Here is a 19,804-nt window from a genome sequence, read left to right on the forward strand (position 1 = left end):
CTCCTGATGGCTTACCAATAATAAGAGACGAAGATGCCAAATTGAAAACTCTTTAGCTATTTGTGTCAATTTTAAGTCATAGGCTGTATGTGCAAACTTAGTGGCATATCGAACCTTTTTGTTTTTATGTTTAATGTCTTTTGTTCAGATGTTTCCATCTATGGAATGGCTCCTATGAATAATGCTACCAAAGGCTGCAACGAGTCTGTGGATGACTTCACAGGACCCTGCAGTTGTCAGGACTGTTCTGCTGTCTGTGGTCCCAAACCAAAGCCCCCTCCACCTCCCAAACCTTGGCTGTTGCTTGGTTTGGATGCTATGTATGTCATCATGTGGATCTCTTATATGGGATTTTTACTTGTATTTTTTGCTGTGGTTTTTGGGATCTGGTGTTACAGGTAAAGAGCCATCCTTTTGTATATAACATACAAAATCTTGACACAGAAAAAATCATTGTGCTTTTGTTAATATAATGTTAAACAACATATATAACATAATGTTAAACAACATGCGTTCAAGCTGTTTAGTGAACATTTACAAAATGCACCCTTACTGAGAATTTCAGTAATTCCATTTATAGTGTTTCCTCAGTTAGCTACCCACTCTCATTGTCTGCTTCTTAAAGTATTTTTAAATGTATAGGTTCAGGGTATTATAGTAACTACATGCGTAACTTTTGCCACTGAAACGGTCTGGTCTGGATGTTGCTTTCTATAAGGAAGTATCAGTACAAACCTACTTGCCTGATCTACAGTAGTAACCTTGTACAAGATTATTGAAATTAATACACGGTATCAGTGCCGACTTGGTTTCCAAAATATGCTGCTATATCATCGCAACTACACATGAATGTACCTAGAGGACCAGAGTGTGTCTTTAATTCATAAAGCTGTGTTCTGAACTACATCTGAAGAAAGCAAGTTGGTCTGCAATTCATCAGGGCCTAGAGTTTATTTTTACAACTCTAACATTAGATTCTGATGATCTCTAATGACGTTTTTCTTGGTACACAGCAGTGTCTGGCATGTTTTAAATCAAAATACTAAAATAATAAAATGGAAGGATGATCTAAGCGTTATGCTGTATGTTTTCCTTTGCAGGAAGAGACACTTCGTTTCTGAGTATACACCTATTGACAGCAACATTGCCTATTCTGTTAATTCACATCAGAATACTGGTAGGTAATAGACAGTAATGATAGTTTTGACGAAATGTTGTTTGGTTTTTCTCTCTCTTTACAATGGAAGTCATAACATAATTGCTGAAATTACTATTTATTGTTTTGAAGTTATATACTAGTTACATATTTCATGGCTATTATTCCATATTGCCAGCTTCTACATCAGTTTGTGTTTTTTCACTTTCAGTAGCCAGAATTTAACCTAATCATATAACATGATTGGCTTTTAAATGTATCCTGGACTTCAGGAATATCTTCAGCCTTGTTGTGTCTCCTCCATCCCAATGAGCTGTGCTCGCATGGGGGCAGGGAAGGGAATATGTGTACAGATCAGGAAGCACAGAATAATTGGATTATGTCCAGTTTTGGGTGGAGTTGAGAATAGCAATATATTGGCTCTCACCTTGATTTTTATGCTTTTGCATCTATATCTAAATCTAACAAAAGTATATTAGATTCAACAAAAGCACTTAACTTTTAAAAAATGTTGTTTATAGTGACATGTAGAATGAGAGCGATGTCACTTACCTTGTGTATTCTTTCAGGCGATCCTTCTTGGTGTGAAAGTCTTGGCGAGAGGTTTGAGAATGCATTAAGAGTCACATTCACGTCATGGGGAGCTTTCTGTGTCCGAAATCCCAGGCCTGTTATAGTCTTCTCCCTGGTTATTATCGCCATGTGCTCCTCAGGCCTGGCATTTGTAAAAGTAACTACAAACCCTATAGATCTCTGGTCATCACCAAACAGTCAAGCTCGTAAAGAGAAGGAGTATTTTGACACTCACTTTGGACCTTTCTTCCGTACCGAACAACTCATTATTCAAGCTCCAAATACCAAGCCAGATATCTACTCGCCATACCCGTCAGGAGCAGATATTCCTTTTGGGCCTCCACTTACCAAAGAGATCTTACATCAGGTAATACAGAACTTGTCCCTCTGCATGTGCAGGAGATGGGCACATAAAGCTGGATAGCTGAATGCCGTTTTCCCTTGTATTTGAGACGTTGTTAGCAATTCCTGATAAAGAAACCACAGAGCCTGAAGTCCTGCCCTCTATTATTTCAGGTCAGAGGCATGTCAAAAAAAGGATAGTCAGATTTGTGCATTCTTCCAGGATCTGCTCTGTTGTTTGCCATCATTGTTGTGGCTCGGTCAGGCTTGCTGTTCTGTTGGAGTGCTAGGTTATACTGTGCCCACTTTGACTTAGGATTGCTCCAGGAAATCATGAAGCACATAATGTACTCGCTGCATGTTAATGCATAATATGGAATTCAATGAGTGGGGTCCCATAAGGCTCACTTGGGGAGGGTAGGATCCAACTTTATCTTGCTTCTCCTGTGTTCCCCCATTCCCTTCTGTGACTTCTCCTGTCTTCCATTGGCCCTTTCCCTCCAGCCCTTTCCCTCCCTTTTTCTGTCCCCCTTATTTCCCTTACTTTGCCTGCCCCTTGCTGCTGCTTCCCCTTGCTGGGTTCATCCAGCAGTGGCATCTTCCTCATTGCTTCTCCAGTCGCAGCCATACCTGCCTGCTCTTTTGCTCACAGGACAACCTCTTTCACCTGCCCAACTTACCCAGTGATGCCTCTTGTCACCCTTCCTGCCGCACCTTCTCCCTTCCCTCCATCACCTTGGTTGTTACGGTGGCTGCCCCTCCTCTTGTGCACCCAGCAGGGGCACCTTGCCACTGCTTCTGCTGTCGTTGACTATCGTGCTTATGGGGTTGCTAAGCAACTCTCAAAATGGCAGCTGAGATCGTGTGGCATAGCGTAAAGGTCCCCCTCCCCCCAGGTTTGGTTTTTTTGTGCAAACCTGGGGCCTGTCCCATGTTTGTACAAAACATGGGTACCTGGCCCCAGTGTGTGGGATTTTTGATCCTGGGCTGTGTTCTGATTAGATGTCTGTCTGTCTGTCTGTCGTCTATCGAAAAGTGTTTGCTTCTAATATAGACAGTTAAATATTGGCTCAGTAAGCTTTGTTTACTTGATGACGCAGCATTCATTTGTTTACTTGATGACGCAGCATTTACTTGATGATGCAGCTTTGTTTACTTGATGACGCAGCATTCAACATTACTGTCCTTTTGGCTTTTTTCTAATTAATACAGTGAAGCCTCTGTCACAGAGAAAAAATTCTTTATTAAATAACACATTTCATTTTGTGCTTTTTGTCAAAATACTGTAGAAAAGACTGTTTAATGAATGTGCAGAGGAAAGGTTCTCTTATATTTCTCTTCTAAATACCATTTTGGTTCTTTCTCATATTTTCAGGTGCTAGACTTGCAGGATGCTATTGAAAATATAACCGCTTATTATAACAATGACACTGTAATGCTGAAGGACATTTGCCTGGCACCTCTTTCCCCCTACAACAACAACTGTACCATCTTGAGTGTACTCAACTATTTCCAGAATAGTCACATTGTCCTTGATCATAAAGATGATGACGGCTTTTATGTCCTTGCAGATTACCACTCTCACTTCTTATACTGTGTCCAGTAAGTAGAGTGACCCTCTTTCTTATACTAGGCTAGATTAAATTCAACGTTTGTATTACTATTTGTGTTTTATCTGGGTTAATGCCAATAATAATAATAATGCTAGATTTAAAAACTGCCTTTGTTGGCTTGACAGGCTGACATTCTCTTTCTTTTTACCACTAGCTGTCTGTCCTGGATGACTGACAACTCTTGGTTTGCTTGTATTTCAGTGTAATAAATCTGAACTCATAAGGAGGATATCTATGCTTGGAAGGTTTTTGTGGACTTTTATAGCTTACTACTAAATTCACTTGCTTGGGAGGAAGACTTCTGTTGGTCTCAATGGAAGTTATTTCTAGGTAGACTGTATTTGCCCTGACCTGGATGGCCCAGGCTAGCCTGATCTCATCAGACCTCAGAAGCTAAGCAGGGTCAGCCCTGGTTAGTATTTGGATGGGAGACCACCAAGGAATACCAGGGTTGCTGTGCAGAGGAAGGCACTGGCAAACCACCTCTGTTAGTCTCTTGCCATGAAAACCCAAAAAAAGGGGTCGCCATAAGTCGGCTGCGACTTGAAGGCACTTTACACACTCACAGAGTGTATTTAGGATTGAGGTGTTAAACAACAAAGCAAGGCACAGTCAAGGAGAAGTCTGATGAGGAGTGTGCTCTGAAATATTTAATGAGCAAGGAGTTCTGAAAGCCTAAACAGAATTACTGAGTAACTTACAGGTTTAGTCCTGAGAGGAATTGCCTGCACCGGTCATAAGAGGAATGCCTGCGCCAGCCCTGACAAAACCTCGTGGCGTTAAAAATCCATGCAACCCTATGAAGGGTTGCACAGGAGATATGCCACCTAAAAGGTGGCGTATTTTGCCAAAATTAAAAAGGGGCGTTCCTGGTCCGAAAGGGCTTTGGAGGCCACCTAAAGGCGGCTCCTCCCCCAGCCCGGCACCAAAATGCCCCGGGAATACCTCCTGGGACACCAGAATGCCCCGGGAACACCTCTCAGGACGCCGGCGTGAGCTTTGACGGAGGTGGGAAGCCGGCGGAAGGCCCCATTGGTATCCCGGGGTGGTGGTGCCACGGCAGCACCCAGCGTCCGGGCCTTCCCGCCAGCTTTTGGGCCACTTCTGCTGCCCTAAGTTGCCTGGACGTCGGTGCGGGAAGCCCAAATGCCGGCGCCACGCCTTCCTGGCCTCCTAAGGGCTTTTGCCCTTAGTGCTCAGGAATGCGCTGTTAATGTGCCAATTGCAAAAAGCAGCTTCTGGGCTGGCTGTTATGGAATAAGTTATTGCACAGCACGCTATCAGCGCTTTCTTGTGTTGGATATAATCTGATTTTGTGTAACAATTTTATGTGTAATGTGCATTCCTTTTTTTTTTGTACTGCTCTGCCACTTGGGTAATTTTCAGCATTTTAAATTAATTTCACAGGGCACCAGCATCTCTAAATGATACAACCCTGCTTCACGACCCATGTTTGGGGACATTTGGTGGGCCTGTCTTTCCATGGCTGGTGTTGGGAGGATATGATGGTAAGCATCATGTGCTGAAATGATTTTGGAAATCCTGATAATTCTTTTTGATGGGGAGGTGAATTTGAAGCTTGAAAAACCTGTTTCTGTAATATGACCAGTAGAACGCAACTGTTTCAATATTTAGCCTCTAGCCCTTACAGCATAAGCTGTGAAACACTCACCTGGCATCCCAGATTGGTAGGAGTACCTGCCTAGCATGTTGTGTTACTGCGTGGGAGGACATCACATGGTGAGCAGGAGGGAGAAACTTGTAATTACAAACTGCATTTCTTGGCCAACGAGAATTAGCAAGACTTGATAGTAAGCCAGATGAAAAACATAATGTGGTGACTATTAAAAATCTGCCTCCCTAGTGGAAGCCAGAAGAGCTGTTCCACTATATGGAGCTATTGTAGTGTTTCCAATGTTTATAATGATGTGCAGAAAATTTACACTGAGGAGGCTCAGTTAAATAGCTCATTATAAATAATAATGTGGAGGAAAAAATCTCTTTTGATGGACAGTTGTAGTTTATTTTACTGAAAATAGAGTATGAACTAGTATTCTTATTCTGCTTGTTTAAATATTTGTATGTTCATATAAAGCTTTGTTTTGTAATTCTGTGCTGGCCTTTGGCTGTAACAACAATAAACATATAAAGCTTCCTTTAGAGAGAATATTCTGGAAAACTGCAATGAATATTTGGAGTCTATAGCTTGTACTTTATTAGAAGCTGTGGCAACATTTAAAATATCTGTGTACTGAGGTGGGCTAGGGGGGCAAAGGAGTTTTAGAAGAGGTAAGCTCCAGTTTGGGGTTCCCCAGCATGGTGCCTGCTGATTCCCTTCCTGGTGCCCGCTAAGTGTTTTTAGAAGGTGAGCCAGCACCAGGTGGGGTTTTTGCCCAGCAGGGCGTCTGATTGATCATTGAGGATCTAATTGGCTGTGCCAATTTTTTAAAAAAAGTTTCTTTGGTGGCAGCTGCCACCACAGCACAAGGATCTTCGCTGCATGACTGAAGGCAAGCTGTGTGTAGGCAAGAAAATATGCTTAAACAATAAGTTCATTTTAAAAGACATCATGTTATGTGATGATCCCTTTTGCTTGCAAATCTGGAATAGGGCACTCCCTCTGGTTCCGGCTCTTGAGTTCTCACAGCAGGGACAGGAGCTACTGGTTTCAGGACAAGAGAGCTCATTAGGGTTGCCAGCTCCAGGTTGGGAAGTACCTGGAGGAGGGCGGGGTTTGGAGAGGGGAGGGTTTTCACTGCCATAGAGTCCAGTTGCCAAAGGGCCATTTTCTCCAGGGGAACTGATCTCTATTGCCTGGAGATCAGTTGTACTAGTGGGAGATCTCCAGCCACCACCTGGAGGTTGGGAACCCTAGAGCTCATGCACTCTGTAAGTCTAATAAACAGAAATAAGGAGCAGGGACACCATCCCATTAGACTAAACCAACACTCCCAAATATCAAAGGGGAGGACAGACTGTTCCATTTTAATATATACAGCAAATACACCATGAGAGCTTCTGCCTGAAATGCTGAAGAGTCACTATGCATGACCTTGACATTTTGTGGTTGGATTTACCTATTGTGGGAGCCATTTTGTGGCTGTGCCCACCACCCTGTCTGTGTCAGAATTCCAAAGGTGGCCTCAGGCTCAAGAGGTTTGTAGTCCCCTGCTCTAGTTTATGTGCCTGAGTTGTTAAGGAATGGTGCAGTCTAATGCGTGGGGGAGGGAAGAGCAGGCAAGTCATGGGGGACATTTGCCCACCTGGGACTAAATTAGTTGGATTTCTGTACATTTAAGTAGGCTGAGATTAGCACTCAGCACTTCTCTTTTGGTGGGAGTTGATGAAGTTGCTTTCAGAGAGACAGTGTGCAGCAAATGTGGGAGAAGTTTCAAAATAATTAAGCAAATTCATCGAAAATTGGAATCCCCTGATGGACTTCAGAAAAAAAAAATGACTTGATGATATGTGGATTTGAAGATTAAAAGAATGAGAATCTAAAAATAATAGCGGAAAGTAGATAATCTATGATGACAATAAAGACAATAAGTAACATATAGAGTATAAAAGGTAACTAGAGAGCTAGCTTTTGTTATTATACAATTGAAAGCGGAAGTCTTATGTGTGTGATATATATATAAAATGTTTGTTTTCTTGGGTTTCTCCCTTTTTTCTTTTCTTTTGTTTTTGTTAAGTGTATTTTTTATGTATGTCTACGTTTACATACTGAAATAGAAATTCTAATTGGAAAATAATAATAATCCTGACTGGGTGGGGGGATTTTAACTTTTTAACTTCCCTAGAATATGCTTTTAATGCATACAGAGAAGCACCTTTCTGCGCCATCCCTTCAGAATTACGAGCATCTTTCTCCTTTCTGTGTGTAGGTGACAACTACAACAATGCCACCGCCCTTGTGATTACATTTCCTGTTAAGAATTATCACAATGACACAGGCAAACTGATGAAAGCTCTGGCTTGGGAAAAGGCGTAAGTCTTCCTAATAAGGCTAACTTGGAATATATTCTGTATTGCTGAACAGTTTTCATGCACAAGATGATCTCAACTAGTAACTGAACTCCACTATGGTGTGTGGGTTTGAGAAATAAAAGTTGTGCTTCTATTGCGTTGTTTTTGCACATGGGAAGCCATTTTGTATAATACAGAAATTACTTTGTTAGAGAACTGCTAATGCGTCATCTGATGTAAGTTTTCAGTGTTTCCAGTATGACGGCTGTTCTCACTCATCCCCCTGTGCATATATGTCAGGTTTAAGTTACTAGCGGAGGACCTAGTCATGTTTTTTTAAAGCGTGAATCATGTCTAAGAGTTAGTATCGAGTATCAAAATAACTTTTTCAGTATGAAAAAGTAGTCTCTTGGTTCCCAACCAGCATGTGTTTCCAAGAAGAATGCAGTGTGTGGTACAATTAATAGGAGAGCAGTGTGTTCTTTTGACCTGTGTGAGCAGTTGTGGAAGAACTTTGGCTTTCTAAGAAAGCTTTGTGTTTTTATTTCAGGTTCCTCAATTTTGTGAAAAACTACGACAACCCGAACTTGACCATTTCCTTCTCGGCTGAACGTAGCATTGAAGATGAAATAAACCGGGAAAGCAACGGTGACATCAACACTGTTCTAATTAGTTATGTCGTCATGTTTATATACATCTCCATAGCTCTGGGACACATCAAGAGTGCTAGAAGATTCTTGGTATGCATCTTTACATTGGTTGTGGGATGGCACTTAACAGTTAAGACTTTTCCAAAAAATGTTTCAGAATAATCAGTATTTCCCCCAGATTTGAGTATGTCGATTTGTCATGAACTCAATCGGAGTTTGCTTGTGATCCCTGGAATTAAGCTTCCAAAATGTAACCTTTTTTGGATACAAGTTCTGGTTTAAGTACAATTAACGGTGTGATTTGTTTCTTCTTTTGTTAGGTGGATTCAAAAATTTCCTTAGGCATTTCAGGCATTCTCATTGTACTGAGTTCAGTTGCATGTTCTCTCGGAATCTTCAGCTACTTTGGTGTCCCGTTAACACTGATTGTGATTGAAGTCATTCCTTTTTTGGTACTGGCTGTTGGAGTAGACAACATATTCATTATTGTCCAGACTTTTCAGGTATTTCTGTTGTTTTTAGAATATATAATGAGTTTCAATATAAATTTGTCAATGAATAGCTTTAATGGGAAACATCAGTGTTCAGTTTAGTACTGTATTCTTTCTCTTGTTTGTCTTGTTTGTGGACTTCCTAGAGGCACCTGGTTGGCCACTGTGTGAACAGACTGCTGGACTTGATGGGCCTTGGTCTGATCCAGCATGGTTTCTCTTGTGTTCTTCTGATTTGTGCTTGAATCCTGACAAATCAGACACTTTAACCTGTTACGGTTCTGCTGTGTTCCATTTAGTTGGAGAACCTGCCTTTGACCAATTGGGTGCTAAAATGGGAGCATTATAGTAAAATGATCCTATTGAAGCAATTTTTGTAAGTTGCCAGGTACCTTCTATTTATTAAGCTCAGTGAATGCTTTGGTTGCTATCTACTTGTAGAATCCGACTTGCTGAAGAAGCATTTATTTATTATATGTACATGTTCATCCTGCTTTTCTTCCCAGTGGGGTCCCAAAGAAGCTTATAGTATCAGTCTACCGTCCTCCACTTTATCCTTTCAACAACCCTGTGTGTAGATAGGCTAGGCCGAAAGTATGTGACTGCCCAAGGACACCCAGAGTGGGGGAAAGAGATAGTTGTCTCTTCCATTACAGAGCAGGGATTTTCACCTGGGTCTTCCAGACTCTAGTCCAACACTTCAACCATTACACCACATTGGTGAGCCTCTGGTTTTAAGCCTTGGCATATAGTGGTATCTTGGGATATCAGCCACTGCCTCAATGAGAAGAATGGTAACGAGGCATCCCTTGGGAATAGTAATATCTGGCAAATGGTGGTGCACCTTATGTGTGTCCAACTGCTGAAAAAAGCCATTTAATGATTCCTTTCGTCACAGCATTGCAAATAATCCCACATTATGTTAGCCCACAAAAATGAACAGATAAGAAGATGGTGCATCAGACCTAAAAAGTAGAGACTAACAGAGAGATGAAGAAAATGAGAAAATTCAGAATTGAGGAACTTATGCTTTCCAGAACATCCAGTAATGGTGTCGGTTCTAGGGATGAAGAAGCGAACAGCCCTTGGCTCCAGCAAAACTGAAAGAACAGGTCTAGCTTTATCTCCATCTCCTTTTAATACAAGATGAGGCATATCATCTAAGAAAGGGATATTTTCTGTAGGATTGAACAGATTTTCTGTAATCACAAATTGGTGACTTCAGTTATCTCTTGGCAATTTTTCCAAAACTTATGGCAAGCGGAAAAGTTCTAAATCTATCGCTTGTTCTAATCATTGTCCAAATCAATGTGATTCTGCCATTCATTTTGTATTCATGGATTACACTTCAAGAAAAGATGTGAGATTTCCAGATTCTGAATTGTTAGTAGCCTTAAATGAGTTTGAAGTTCTCTTAAATTAACATTTGCGTGATATATCTGAAAAGGTATATAGATAAATCCCTAATAAATAAATTGCAATTGCAGAGAGATGAACGTCTTCAAGGAGAAACCCTAGACAAGCAGATAGGACGAATTCTTGGAGAAGTGGCTCCTAGCATGTTTCTGTCGTCATTTTCTGAGACAGTGGCTTTTTTCTTGGGTACGAATTTCTGATCTTTTTACTCCTGCTTTTTAGTTTATTCCCACCCTCATATTCCCCCTTCGTACACCTTTTCCCTCCCCCTGGCAGCCCCTTTCTCCGTTCTCTGCTTCCTTTTCTCCCTCCCATGTGGTGATGTATCTTTATCTGTTCCCTCTACCTTCCAGCTCTTACAGTGCCAGGATCTGATACATTTCTGTTTCTCTTTTTTTAGGGACTTTGTCTACTATGCCTGCCGTTCGTACTTTCTCACTCTTTGCTGCAGTGGCTGTATTCATTGATTTCCTCCTTCAGGTTACCTGCTTTGTTAGTCTCTTAGGACTGGACATTAAGCGTCAAGAGGTGAGTCCAATATAATATACAAATAAATAATCCCTTATCTGGACATCCCATATCTGGACTGATCTGAAAACCGGACCCTTCAAGCCAGCATGCAGGCAGATCCATGCTGCCTGCTTTCAATGTTGCCTCTCACCTAAAAAAAAAAAAAAGTGTACGTACACTGCATTGTAGGTGGACACTGAAAGCCTTAAAAAAATATTGTTTAAACTTGCATTCAGGCTATCTGTATAAAGTGTATATAAAACATAAATGAATTTGGGTCCCATCCCCAAGATATCTCATTATGTATATGCAGAAATTCCAAAATATTCCAGTGTATGGAAAGATCCGAAATATCTTTTGGTCTGCTTTTGGTCCCAAGCAGTCCAGATAAGTGATACTCAACCCGTAAGTCATTCTATGCAGACAATTACTGCTTTCAACAGCATATTCACTCTTGCATTTGGGGTGTTTTATTTTCCAGAAAAATCAGTTGGATATTTTATGTTGTATCAAAGGTGGTGAGGAACTCAGTAGCGTGCAGCACTCTGAAAGTGTCTTGTTTCTGTTCTTCAAAAACGTGTATTCTCCATTTCTTCTTAAGGATTGGATGAGACCCATTGTGGTATGCAAATCTTCATGTTTGTTTGGCTCTGTTTTATTAGTGAAAATACTTCTAGTTAATCTCAACCTTTAAAAAACTGTATAAATAGTGCTTTAATACTTTTAAATACAATTAGGCATCTAAATTGATCTGCAGTTAATCTTATATCCCTTCCTTCCCTAATAGTTTTATTTCAGACTGGTTAATTTAAGTAGTCTGGATGACTTAACAGTGTTCAGTAAACTCCTTGCGGGACTTGAGCTTTCGTATGAAAGTTGATTGTTGCTTCTATCACACTGCTAATTCAGTTTGACATGACTGGGCATTAAAATCTGAAGTACTGGAAGATATGAGTTAGATTGTCCTGCAATATTAAGTTGATGCATCTTTCTTGGTTGGTGTAAATTTCTGTTTCTGTGCATTACATCTGCTTTTTCCATTTATCTTTCAGATTTCATTATTTGTGGGTATTCTGTCATTCAGTGTGTCAGTTGTCAACAAAGTAGAGATTGGCCTGGACCAGAGGTTATCTATGCCAGATGTAAGTGGCTTTTATGTCTTTCCCAATACCCCATTCCATTTTTCAAGGGAAATTATTACAACAGCAAATATCCTGAAAAGTATCATCACATTATATATCTAATAGAAATGAATATTGCATAGGGGCTAAAATATTGTAGAATTAACCCAGATCTTTCTTCCCTCTTGTATAAGGACTCATATGTGCTGGATTACTTCAACTCCCTTAGCAAATACTTGCATGCAGGTCCTCCAGTATATTTTGTCCTAGAAGAAGGCCACAACTATACTACACTGGATGGACAGAATATGGTGTGTGGTGGAATGGGATGCAATAACAACTCCCTAGTACAGCAAGTATTCGATGCAGCAGAGATTAGTAGCTAGTAAGTATTTCAATTTCCCCATAAAATGTCAATAGAAATAACTAACTTACTACATGAATAGAAGCATACTCTTGATGGAAGTATGACCTCTGGGCCTGCTGAGGAAATATTCTTGCAGCACAATTTCTGTTCACTTTTAAATGGGGCTTGCATGGGATTCCCAGGTGCATTCCTTCTTTGGAAACGTAAAGTTGAGCACCTGCATTATTTACTAACCTGGGCAGAAGGGAAATCAGATTGTGTCTGTGGAAGTATCTGCTTAAGGTATGAACATAGTGACCTTTTACATGGAAATGTCACCATAAGGTATTTCCATGGCTCAATACATTTATAAATGTAAATTACTGTTTAGTCAAATTAAGAATAGGCCATTGTAAAATATGCACTCTGTGAATTTTACCCTAAATTCAAAAAGGAGTTCTAGAACCTCCGGTTTACTCTACTCTGTACTCTGCCTTTCACCTCATTTAGTTAAACAGTTGCAAATCTTCCTAAAGAGCTGGATTGTGTTGTGTTCTTTTTTTGAAATTGGACTATCCAGTATTTGGCTAAAGATGTCTCCTTTCTCCATTTCGTAGCACAAAAATTGGCTATGCTCCTTCCTCTTGGATTGACGACTACTTCGACTGGGTTAAACCACAGTCTTCCTGTTGCAGAGTCTATAACGACACAGAACAGTTTTGCAATGCTTCAGGTATTGTTGGCTTCTCTTTGTATGTTCTTCCAGAAAAGTTTTTTCTCGTGCAGGGTACACACATTCTAATCCAGGGATATGGCTCCAACAACATGTCATCCCTCCAAGGAGAACTCTGCTGGTCACATGTATCTTGATAGTTCGGCGTTGATCACCTATATTGTGAATTAAACATTGCCCTGATGTGCACTGAAGGTTGGCGGTGGAGGCAGGTCTATAAATCAGACAATTCCTGGATAATCCTCCCTGCACTAGTCACCATGCCTACTGAGCTAATTAAGCGAGGAGTTCCTAGATGTGATAGCATTTGCAAGAACTGCAAAGGAAGTTGCTTCATGTAGAGGCCTGGCCACATTAAACAGCTCTGTGCAGCTTAGTTTCAAGCAGCCAGAACACTGCTGTTGACACATGTAAGTGAGATCAACTTCTGAGAACATCAACCATTTTAGCCACCATTATGTAACTTCAGTATGATGGAGTTGTTGACCAAAGACATAATGCTATTATGTAGGTTATGAGGCATAGACCATAAATGCAACTTAACAATTAGAATGAATGATTTTGAAGCTGTTTTTCTGGGTGTTGAGGTGATGGCTGCTCCAGAATTAACTAATTGGGTCATACACGCTGTAATTTGCAAACTAAAAGTGAATTGGTTCTGGGAGTATTTCTTTGCTGAATGTTCTTCATTGTGTCTCCATATTCCACACTTCTAATTAAAATCCTAATGCACTGGTTATTGAATGTCCCAGGTTGTTGATTGTACTGACTCACTGTGTGTAATCCACTTTGAGTCCCTGTGAGAAAGGCAGACTATAAATAACGCAAATAAATTCTTCTTCGACATACATGTCAGCCCTGCTCTCTTGGAGCTTCCAGGCCATTTTCTAGCCAAACACTGAACAGGTAGCGCTTTAACAATTTAAGAGTGACGCATGCTTTCAAACCATTGCAAACCAGGAAAAAAAACACACGTTTGGTAGTCTGTGATGAATTACAGAGCAATCCTAAGGCCAGAGTCGCATAGGAGCCTTCTCCCCCCTGTGAGGATCTTCAAAACGGCGTTGCAAAGCCGACATAAATGCATCCAATGATTTCAGGATTCCGGGCTCGGTCTCCGTCGCCGTCACCGCCCATTCCACCGCATCCTTCTCCAGCAAGCTGATCACATACCGGACCCGGGCTTCTTCTGAAGGGAAAGTCTCTCCTTGATATTTCATGAAGCCGGAAAGCTGGAGTACGAAGTGGGGCAGCTGGGCGCAGGACCCGTCAAAAGACACCTTCAGGTCCCAGGCTGCAGGTCGCCTGGGTGGGATGGGTGGTGCTGATCTCGCGCTGATGGGCGTTTGGAGGTCTCTCACCGCTCCCAACACTGCCGTCATGTCTCTCTGGAGAGCTCGCAGTTGCGCCTGAAGATCCCGGTTCTGCAGGGTCAGTGCCTGGTTCTGTCCACGCAGCAGGGCTTCCTCTTCCCTGGTACCGAGGGCTGGGGTACCCAGAGCGTGGATGGTTGAGGGGCCGTCCCACCGGTCGGTCGTCAGCCATTCTCGGCTCCGCTCCTCTCCCTCTCCGTATAGGGCGGTAAGCGGTCCTCGATGAGAACTGCTGAGACAGGTTCCCTCAGTGATCCCTCCACCCTGTCCTCTGTTTTAATGGTTATTTTTCTTTATGTGTATTTTATTGTACTTTAAAGGAAGTGTTTCTGTTCTGATTTAATGTCTGTTTTTGAAGATATGTTTTTGTTATGAATGTTTTAAATCTGTTAGCCACCATGGTGATCAGGTTAAAAAGGCAGGATAATTTTTGTCAATAAATAAACTTTTCCTTTTCCAACCCAAGAGGGAAATTGTTCTATATGCTTGACTTCTATAGGAAACTTCATTCAGGACCATTTCCCGAGAACCAGCATGGTGTAGTGGTTAAGAGCAGTGGTTAGGAGCAGTGGACTCTAATCTGGAGAACTGGGTTTGATTGCCCACTCCTCCACACAAAGCCAGCTGGGTGACCTTGGGCTAGTCAGTTCTTTTAGAGCTCTCAGCCCCACCTACCTCCCAGAGTGTCTGTTGTGGGGAGGGGAAGGGAAGGTGATTGTAAGCCGGTTTGATTCTTAAGTAGTAGAGAAAGTCATCATATAAAAACCAACTCTTTTTCTTCTTCCACCCCTGTCTATACCCAATTCATGGGGATGACATTGGATACACGCTATCTGAATGAAATACCACAATGCTGATGATGCCTTTCTGACTAAATAGGTTGTTGGCTGTTCTTAAGAAATGTGGTTTCAGAAAATGGAGCAGGGGCAAAGTCTTTTGTCATTTTAAAAGCCACTTCCTCTGCACAGTTTTCTATGGACAGTATAGAACTAGAACACAGATTCTAGTTTCAGTGGGCTATAGATTAATACAGGAAGTGGTTAAGCGTTATGACTAAATCTGTGTGACCATCGCTTCTGAAACTGCTTGTACAGCCAATTTTAATGTGTTCTTGTTGCTGAGTAGGTTCTTCAGTGCCTTTGGCATGAAATCCTGGGATGTTGGTTCTTTTTCTGAATGTAGTTACTCTGCAAGACATTACATGTATATTTCTGAGACGTGTGTGTTTTGAAATACAGTAGCTGAAACAAGTAGCTTTTTATGTGTATATGGTAGCAGACTGCCATTCTTGAATCCTTTCTACAACATTTTTGCAGTTGTTAATCCATCCTGTGTGCGCTGCCGGCCGCTAACTCAAGAAGGGAAGCAGAGACCCCAGGGTGAAGACTTCATGAAATTTCTCCCAATGTTCCTGTCCGATAACCCTAATCCAAAATGTGGGAAAGGGTATGTATTGCTATGCTGGAAAAGTTAAATATGGTAAAATTTTCTTAAAAGTAAACTACGTTCTTTCTGACAGATATTACAGGCATAACATTATCCATTTTTTAGTCTCAAAGCATGGCTGTACTTTTTAAGCACTTAAAATGAATATGTTCTGAATATGGAAGGGAAACATATAGGTTAGGTAAACTGTATGAACTTCAATGTTATCCATTTTCTGATTTATGAGAAACTTTTACTATGATTGAAATTCTGAAGCACATAGAATAAACAGCCTCTATAAAAATTGAATGGCGCAAATGTGGATCTAATGAAGTGCTGTTTGCTCACTGTCTGAAGGATTGTGAAGCTTTTCTGGAAAGCCATGTCAATCTTATTCCTGTATTGGAGAGATCTCAGGGCCTCGTTGTTGCAGCTGTAAACAATTTATCCATTCTGCTAATTTACATTAGCTCATTTATAGTTGGGGGGAATTGGCAAGGGGAAAGATAGCAGTGTTAGCAGTCCGGAGCCTTCTAAGGGAGATAATGGAGTATCTGGGGTGAAGAGAATCTACCATGTTATGTTTGCACTGTTCTTGTCCTTTCTTCTTGGGGGCTCTATGAGAACGTTTAACAGCCCAGTATCTACTAAGTGATACTTTCTTCCTCTGTTGTCATCATGCTGTGTTCCCTCATATGTTTGGATTAGCAGATAGGTACTCCGCTTCAAAAGGAAGTCTGTAGTCGGTGTACTCAGGATTTGGTGAAGCCCAGGATTTGATTTGTGGCAGCTGCTGACAATGTTCTAATAGGAACACTGTTGTAGAGTTGGTGTATAGTGTCTAAGAAAATGAATTGTGTTTTGGGATATTTCTATTTTAGGTCTCACCACTGCCATAAGCTCACTAGGTAGTCTTGGAAAGAGCAAGAGTCCACTAGCCCCATAAAGACTAACAAAATTTCCGGCAGTCTTGAGCAGCTACTTGGCTGCAATATTGGTTATTGTTGGCCTACCTTGAAGGACTGTTGTAAGATTTAGAATATAATATGTAAAGTGGAATGCAAATCCTAAATATTTATTGACGATATTTTGCTGTTTGTTTACTATTTTACACCCAACTTTTCTCTCCATTGGGGACCCAAAGTTGCTTACAACATTCTCCATTTTATCCTTACAACAACCCTGTGAGGTCAGATAGGCTGAGTGTGTGTGATTGGCCCAAGGTCACCCAGCAAACTTCCATGGTAGAGTGGAGATTCGAACCTTGATCTCTCACATCCTAGTGCAATACTCTTACCACTACATCGGCTGATGGATTCAATTTGGATTGAAAATCTAGATATCTAATCAAATTGGTGTGTTAATTGTGCTTTTCTTCACAGAGGGCACGCAGCATATAGTTCGGCAGTTGACTTAATACACAACAACTCTGAAGTTGGAGCAACTCATTTTATGACTTTCCATACAGTACTAAAAACCTCAGCAGATTTCATTGATGCAATGCAGAAAGTACAAATAATAGCAGCAAATATTACTAAAACGATGGGGATCCAAGAGAAGAAGTACCGTGTTTTCCCTTACAGGTATGTGGATTCCTTTACAGACAGGATGGTCTCTTCGACCACCATTCTTCTCCCCCTGAACATTTAGAGGGTGGTAGTCATAAGGGTAGTGTGGTGCTTCAAGTGTTCAGTAAGTCTGTGAGGTCGAGTGATAAATTACTGCAAATGTTAAATATTCTAAGTTCAGAAATCTGTAAAAAGTTTTACTCAACATTTAATATTCAGGGTCTGGCTAATACAATAAATCTCTTGCAGCTAAAATATTCAAGATGAAGAGTAGGATTTGCTAAGCATGGCCTGGCAACCAGTGGGGGGTGGGGGCAATCAGACAACGGCATGACAGGAGAAACCCAGAGGTGATGTCATACCTCTCCAGTAACTTCTAGAAACTCTATGGTAAAACCGTCACCCAACAGTGATTTTTAACTATTAATTTTCTCCTGCTGATCGCAGCAGTGGAAAACAGGAGCTGGAGGCAGGGGATCTTTCATTCCCATCAAGGGCTTGGCAGTCCTAATGCAAAGTAATGCTTAAAATAGTGACTTCTGACCGTTCAAATAGCAAATGGATGTATTTTGCAGAGGCAGATCTTTTGAACAGTCCTAGGGGAGGGGGGCACACAGTGTAGAGTGAAAATCTGGTAAATAACCCCTGCTTCCATTGACACCTTTGCACCCTGACTTTTCTGCCTGCCCATTTTTTGTTCCTGTGACTATAAAGGGCTCTTTTACTTTTTTATTGTAAAAGTTGTAAGACTGCTTCTTTGTACTTTTAATCTGTGAATAGGGTGGCATAATGCCTGTGGATGGTTGGGTGTTAATTTTGTTTTAAAGTTGTGTTTTTAATTGGGCATTTACTATGCTGTGAGTTGCCTTGAGTTCAAGGAAAGGCAGGATGAAAATACTTTAAACCAGTTCTCTGCTTGGAAAAAGATATCAAGGTTCTGAAATATTGCTTCCATTAGTCTGAGATATTAACAGTGCTTTTTCTCCATTTTATTCAGTGTGTTCTATGTTTTTTACGAACAATACCTGACTATTGTGGCTGATACCATTTTCAACCTTGGCTTTTCGCTTGGATCAATATTCCTAGTAACAATGGTGCTGCTTGGCTTTGAAGTGTGGGCTGCCATTGTGGTTTCCATTACCATTGCTATGATACTAGTCAACATGTTTGGAGTCATGTGGCTTTGGGGAATCAGCTTGAATGCAGTTTCATTGGTCAACCTTGTCATGGTAAGTCCTTGCATCTAATTTTTGCTCTTCAGTTCCTTGGGTACTAACAGGGTGTATAATGCCTGAAAGCATTCTTATCTTGCTGACATAAAAATACATTCTGATACTTCATACCACATAACTAAGAGTATACTAACTCCTGGGGGGTGGGGAAGCCTTTCAAAAAATTTAGTATTGCTGCCTGTAATACAATATAATGTCATGTCCTGGTCTTCTGTCATATTAGAACCTGTAAACTATTGGAATGGCTGCAGATTATTTGAGCAGATGTCTCATTCTTAACGCTTTTTTTTAGCTCAGATTAAAAATTGTATATGTTTAATAACCAGCTTAAATACAGGATGACCCCCCTGAAGAAGTACAGTTATGAAGCACAATCTTGATAAAGCATCTTAAATGTATTATCTGAAGTCTGTCTTTTTAATGGATCATGTTCCTAAGTAAGGGTGCATAGAGCAGTGTAGTGTGATTTTCATTTTCTGTGTTTGATGTCAGGCTCCTCTGTTGGTGGGACTAACTTGCCCTCCAGCCTCCTTTCTGGCATTGGCCTAAAATGAGCCTCAGAAGTGTGAGAGGAGGGTGGTTCAGCTTCATCTCTAGCTGCCCCATTGCCTCTCCTGCAAGCCACAGGAGAGATCTGATTCTCCTACCCTTAGACAGCGTTTTAAAGGGTGGTCTGGAGGCAGGCCAGCCCCAGGTTCTTCCAATCCCGGCAGGGCTTTTGCAGGTGGGGCAGGGCCCAGTGCCAGTGGATCCTCCCCCGAGGCCTCTGTGCCTTCTGCCCCGCCCTCTCTCCTGTGTGTCTCTACGGGCCATGTGATTGGCACAGGCTTCTCTGTTCCCCCCATGACTGCCTGGATGATTCTCCTCCTTTGCAGGCTGCTGCTTCCTGTGGCTTCCATCCAGCCTGGTTTGCTGCTGCTGGCTGCCAGGGTGCTTGTGGATGGGGCTGGGGCTGCTGGCTGCGGACACAATACACTGTTGTCTTTGCTGTTTTTCTTCCAGAGCTGTGGCATTTCTGTTGAGTTCTGTAGCCATGTGACAAGAGCATTCACAATCAGTACAAAACCCAGCAGAGCAGAGCGAGCTGAAGAGGCGTTATCCCACATGGGCAGTTCTGTAAGTATTACATTGTCATTTTTGCTGCCATGGCAGTAGAAACAGCTCGGGACATTTTTCAATACCTCACGGCCTCTTTTTCCTCTGTGCAGCTGTCTTCCTCCTGTGTGCGCCTGACTCACTTGGCTGTCCTTGCATAGATCTGTAACTTACCAGTATAGAAGAGTTGG

General features: G+C 41.5%; 1 protein-coding gene across 1 annotated transcript in view; it reads left to right on the forward strand.

Moving 5' to 3' along the window:
• Nucleotides 1-19,804, forward strand: part of NPC1 (NPC intracellular cholesterol transporter 1) — a 31,769-nt gene that overhangs the window by 11,037 nt on the left and 928 nt on the right. The window contains exons 6-23 of the mRNA XM_056854802.1: nucleotides 149-398; nucleotides 1,101-1,177; nucleotides 1,726-2,096; nucleotides 3,447-3,673; nucleotides 5,092-5,192; nucleotides 7,572-7,674; nucleotides 8,204-8,393; nucleotides 8,624-8,806; nucleotides 10,282-10,396; nucleotides 10,611-10,738; nucleotides 11,202-11,342; nucleotides 11,773-11,862; nucleotides 12,036-12,226; nucleotides 12,805-12,920; nucleotides 15,610-15,739; nucleotides 17,101-17,301; nucleotides 18,284-18,515; nucleotides 19,521-19,634. Coding sequence (XP_056710780.1) covers nucleotides 149-398; nucleotides 1,101-1,177; nucleotides 1,726-2,096; nucleotides 3,447-3,673; nucleotides 5,092-5,192; nucleotides 7,572-7,674; nucleotides 8,204-8,393; nucleotides 8,624-8,806; nucleotides 10,282-10,396; nucleotides 10,611-10,738; nucleotides 11,202-11,342; nucleotides 11,773-11,862; nucleotides 12,036-12,226; nucleotides 12,805-12,920; nucleotides 15,610-15,739; nucleotides 17,101-17,301; nucleotides 18,284-18,515; nucleotides 19,521-19,634 — 2,960 coding nt within the window. The remainder of the gene's footprint in view (nucleotides 1-148; nucleotides 399-1,100; nucleotides 1,178-1,725; nucleotides 2,097-3,446; nucleotides 3,674-5,091; nucleotides 5,193-7,571; nucleotides 7,675-8,203; nucleotides 8,394-8,623; nucleotides 8,807-10,281; nucleotides 10,397-10,610; nucleotides 10,739-11,201; nucleotides 11,343-11,772; nucleotides 11,863-12,035; nucleotides 12,227-12,804; nucleotides 12,921-15,609; nucleotides 15,740-17,100; nucleotides 17,302-18,283; nucleotides 18,516-19,520; nucleotides 19,635-19,804) is intronic.

The sequence above is a fragment of the Euleptes europaea genome, chromosome 8 (genome assembly GCF_029931775.1).
Source record: "Euleptes europaea isolate rEulEur1 chromosome 8, rEulEur1.hap1, whole genome shotgun sequence".
NCBI classification, from domain to species: Eukaryota; Metazoa; Chordata; class Lepidosauria; order Squamata; family Sphaerodactylidae; genus Euleptes; species Euleptes europaea.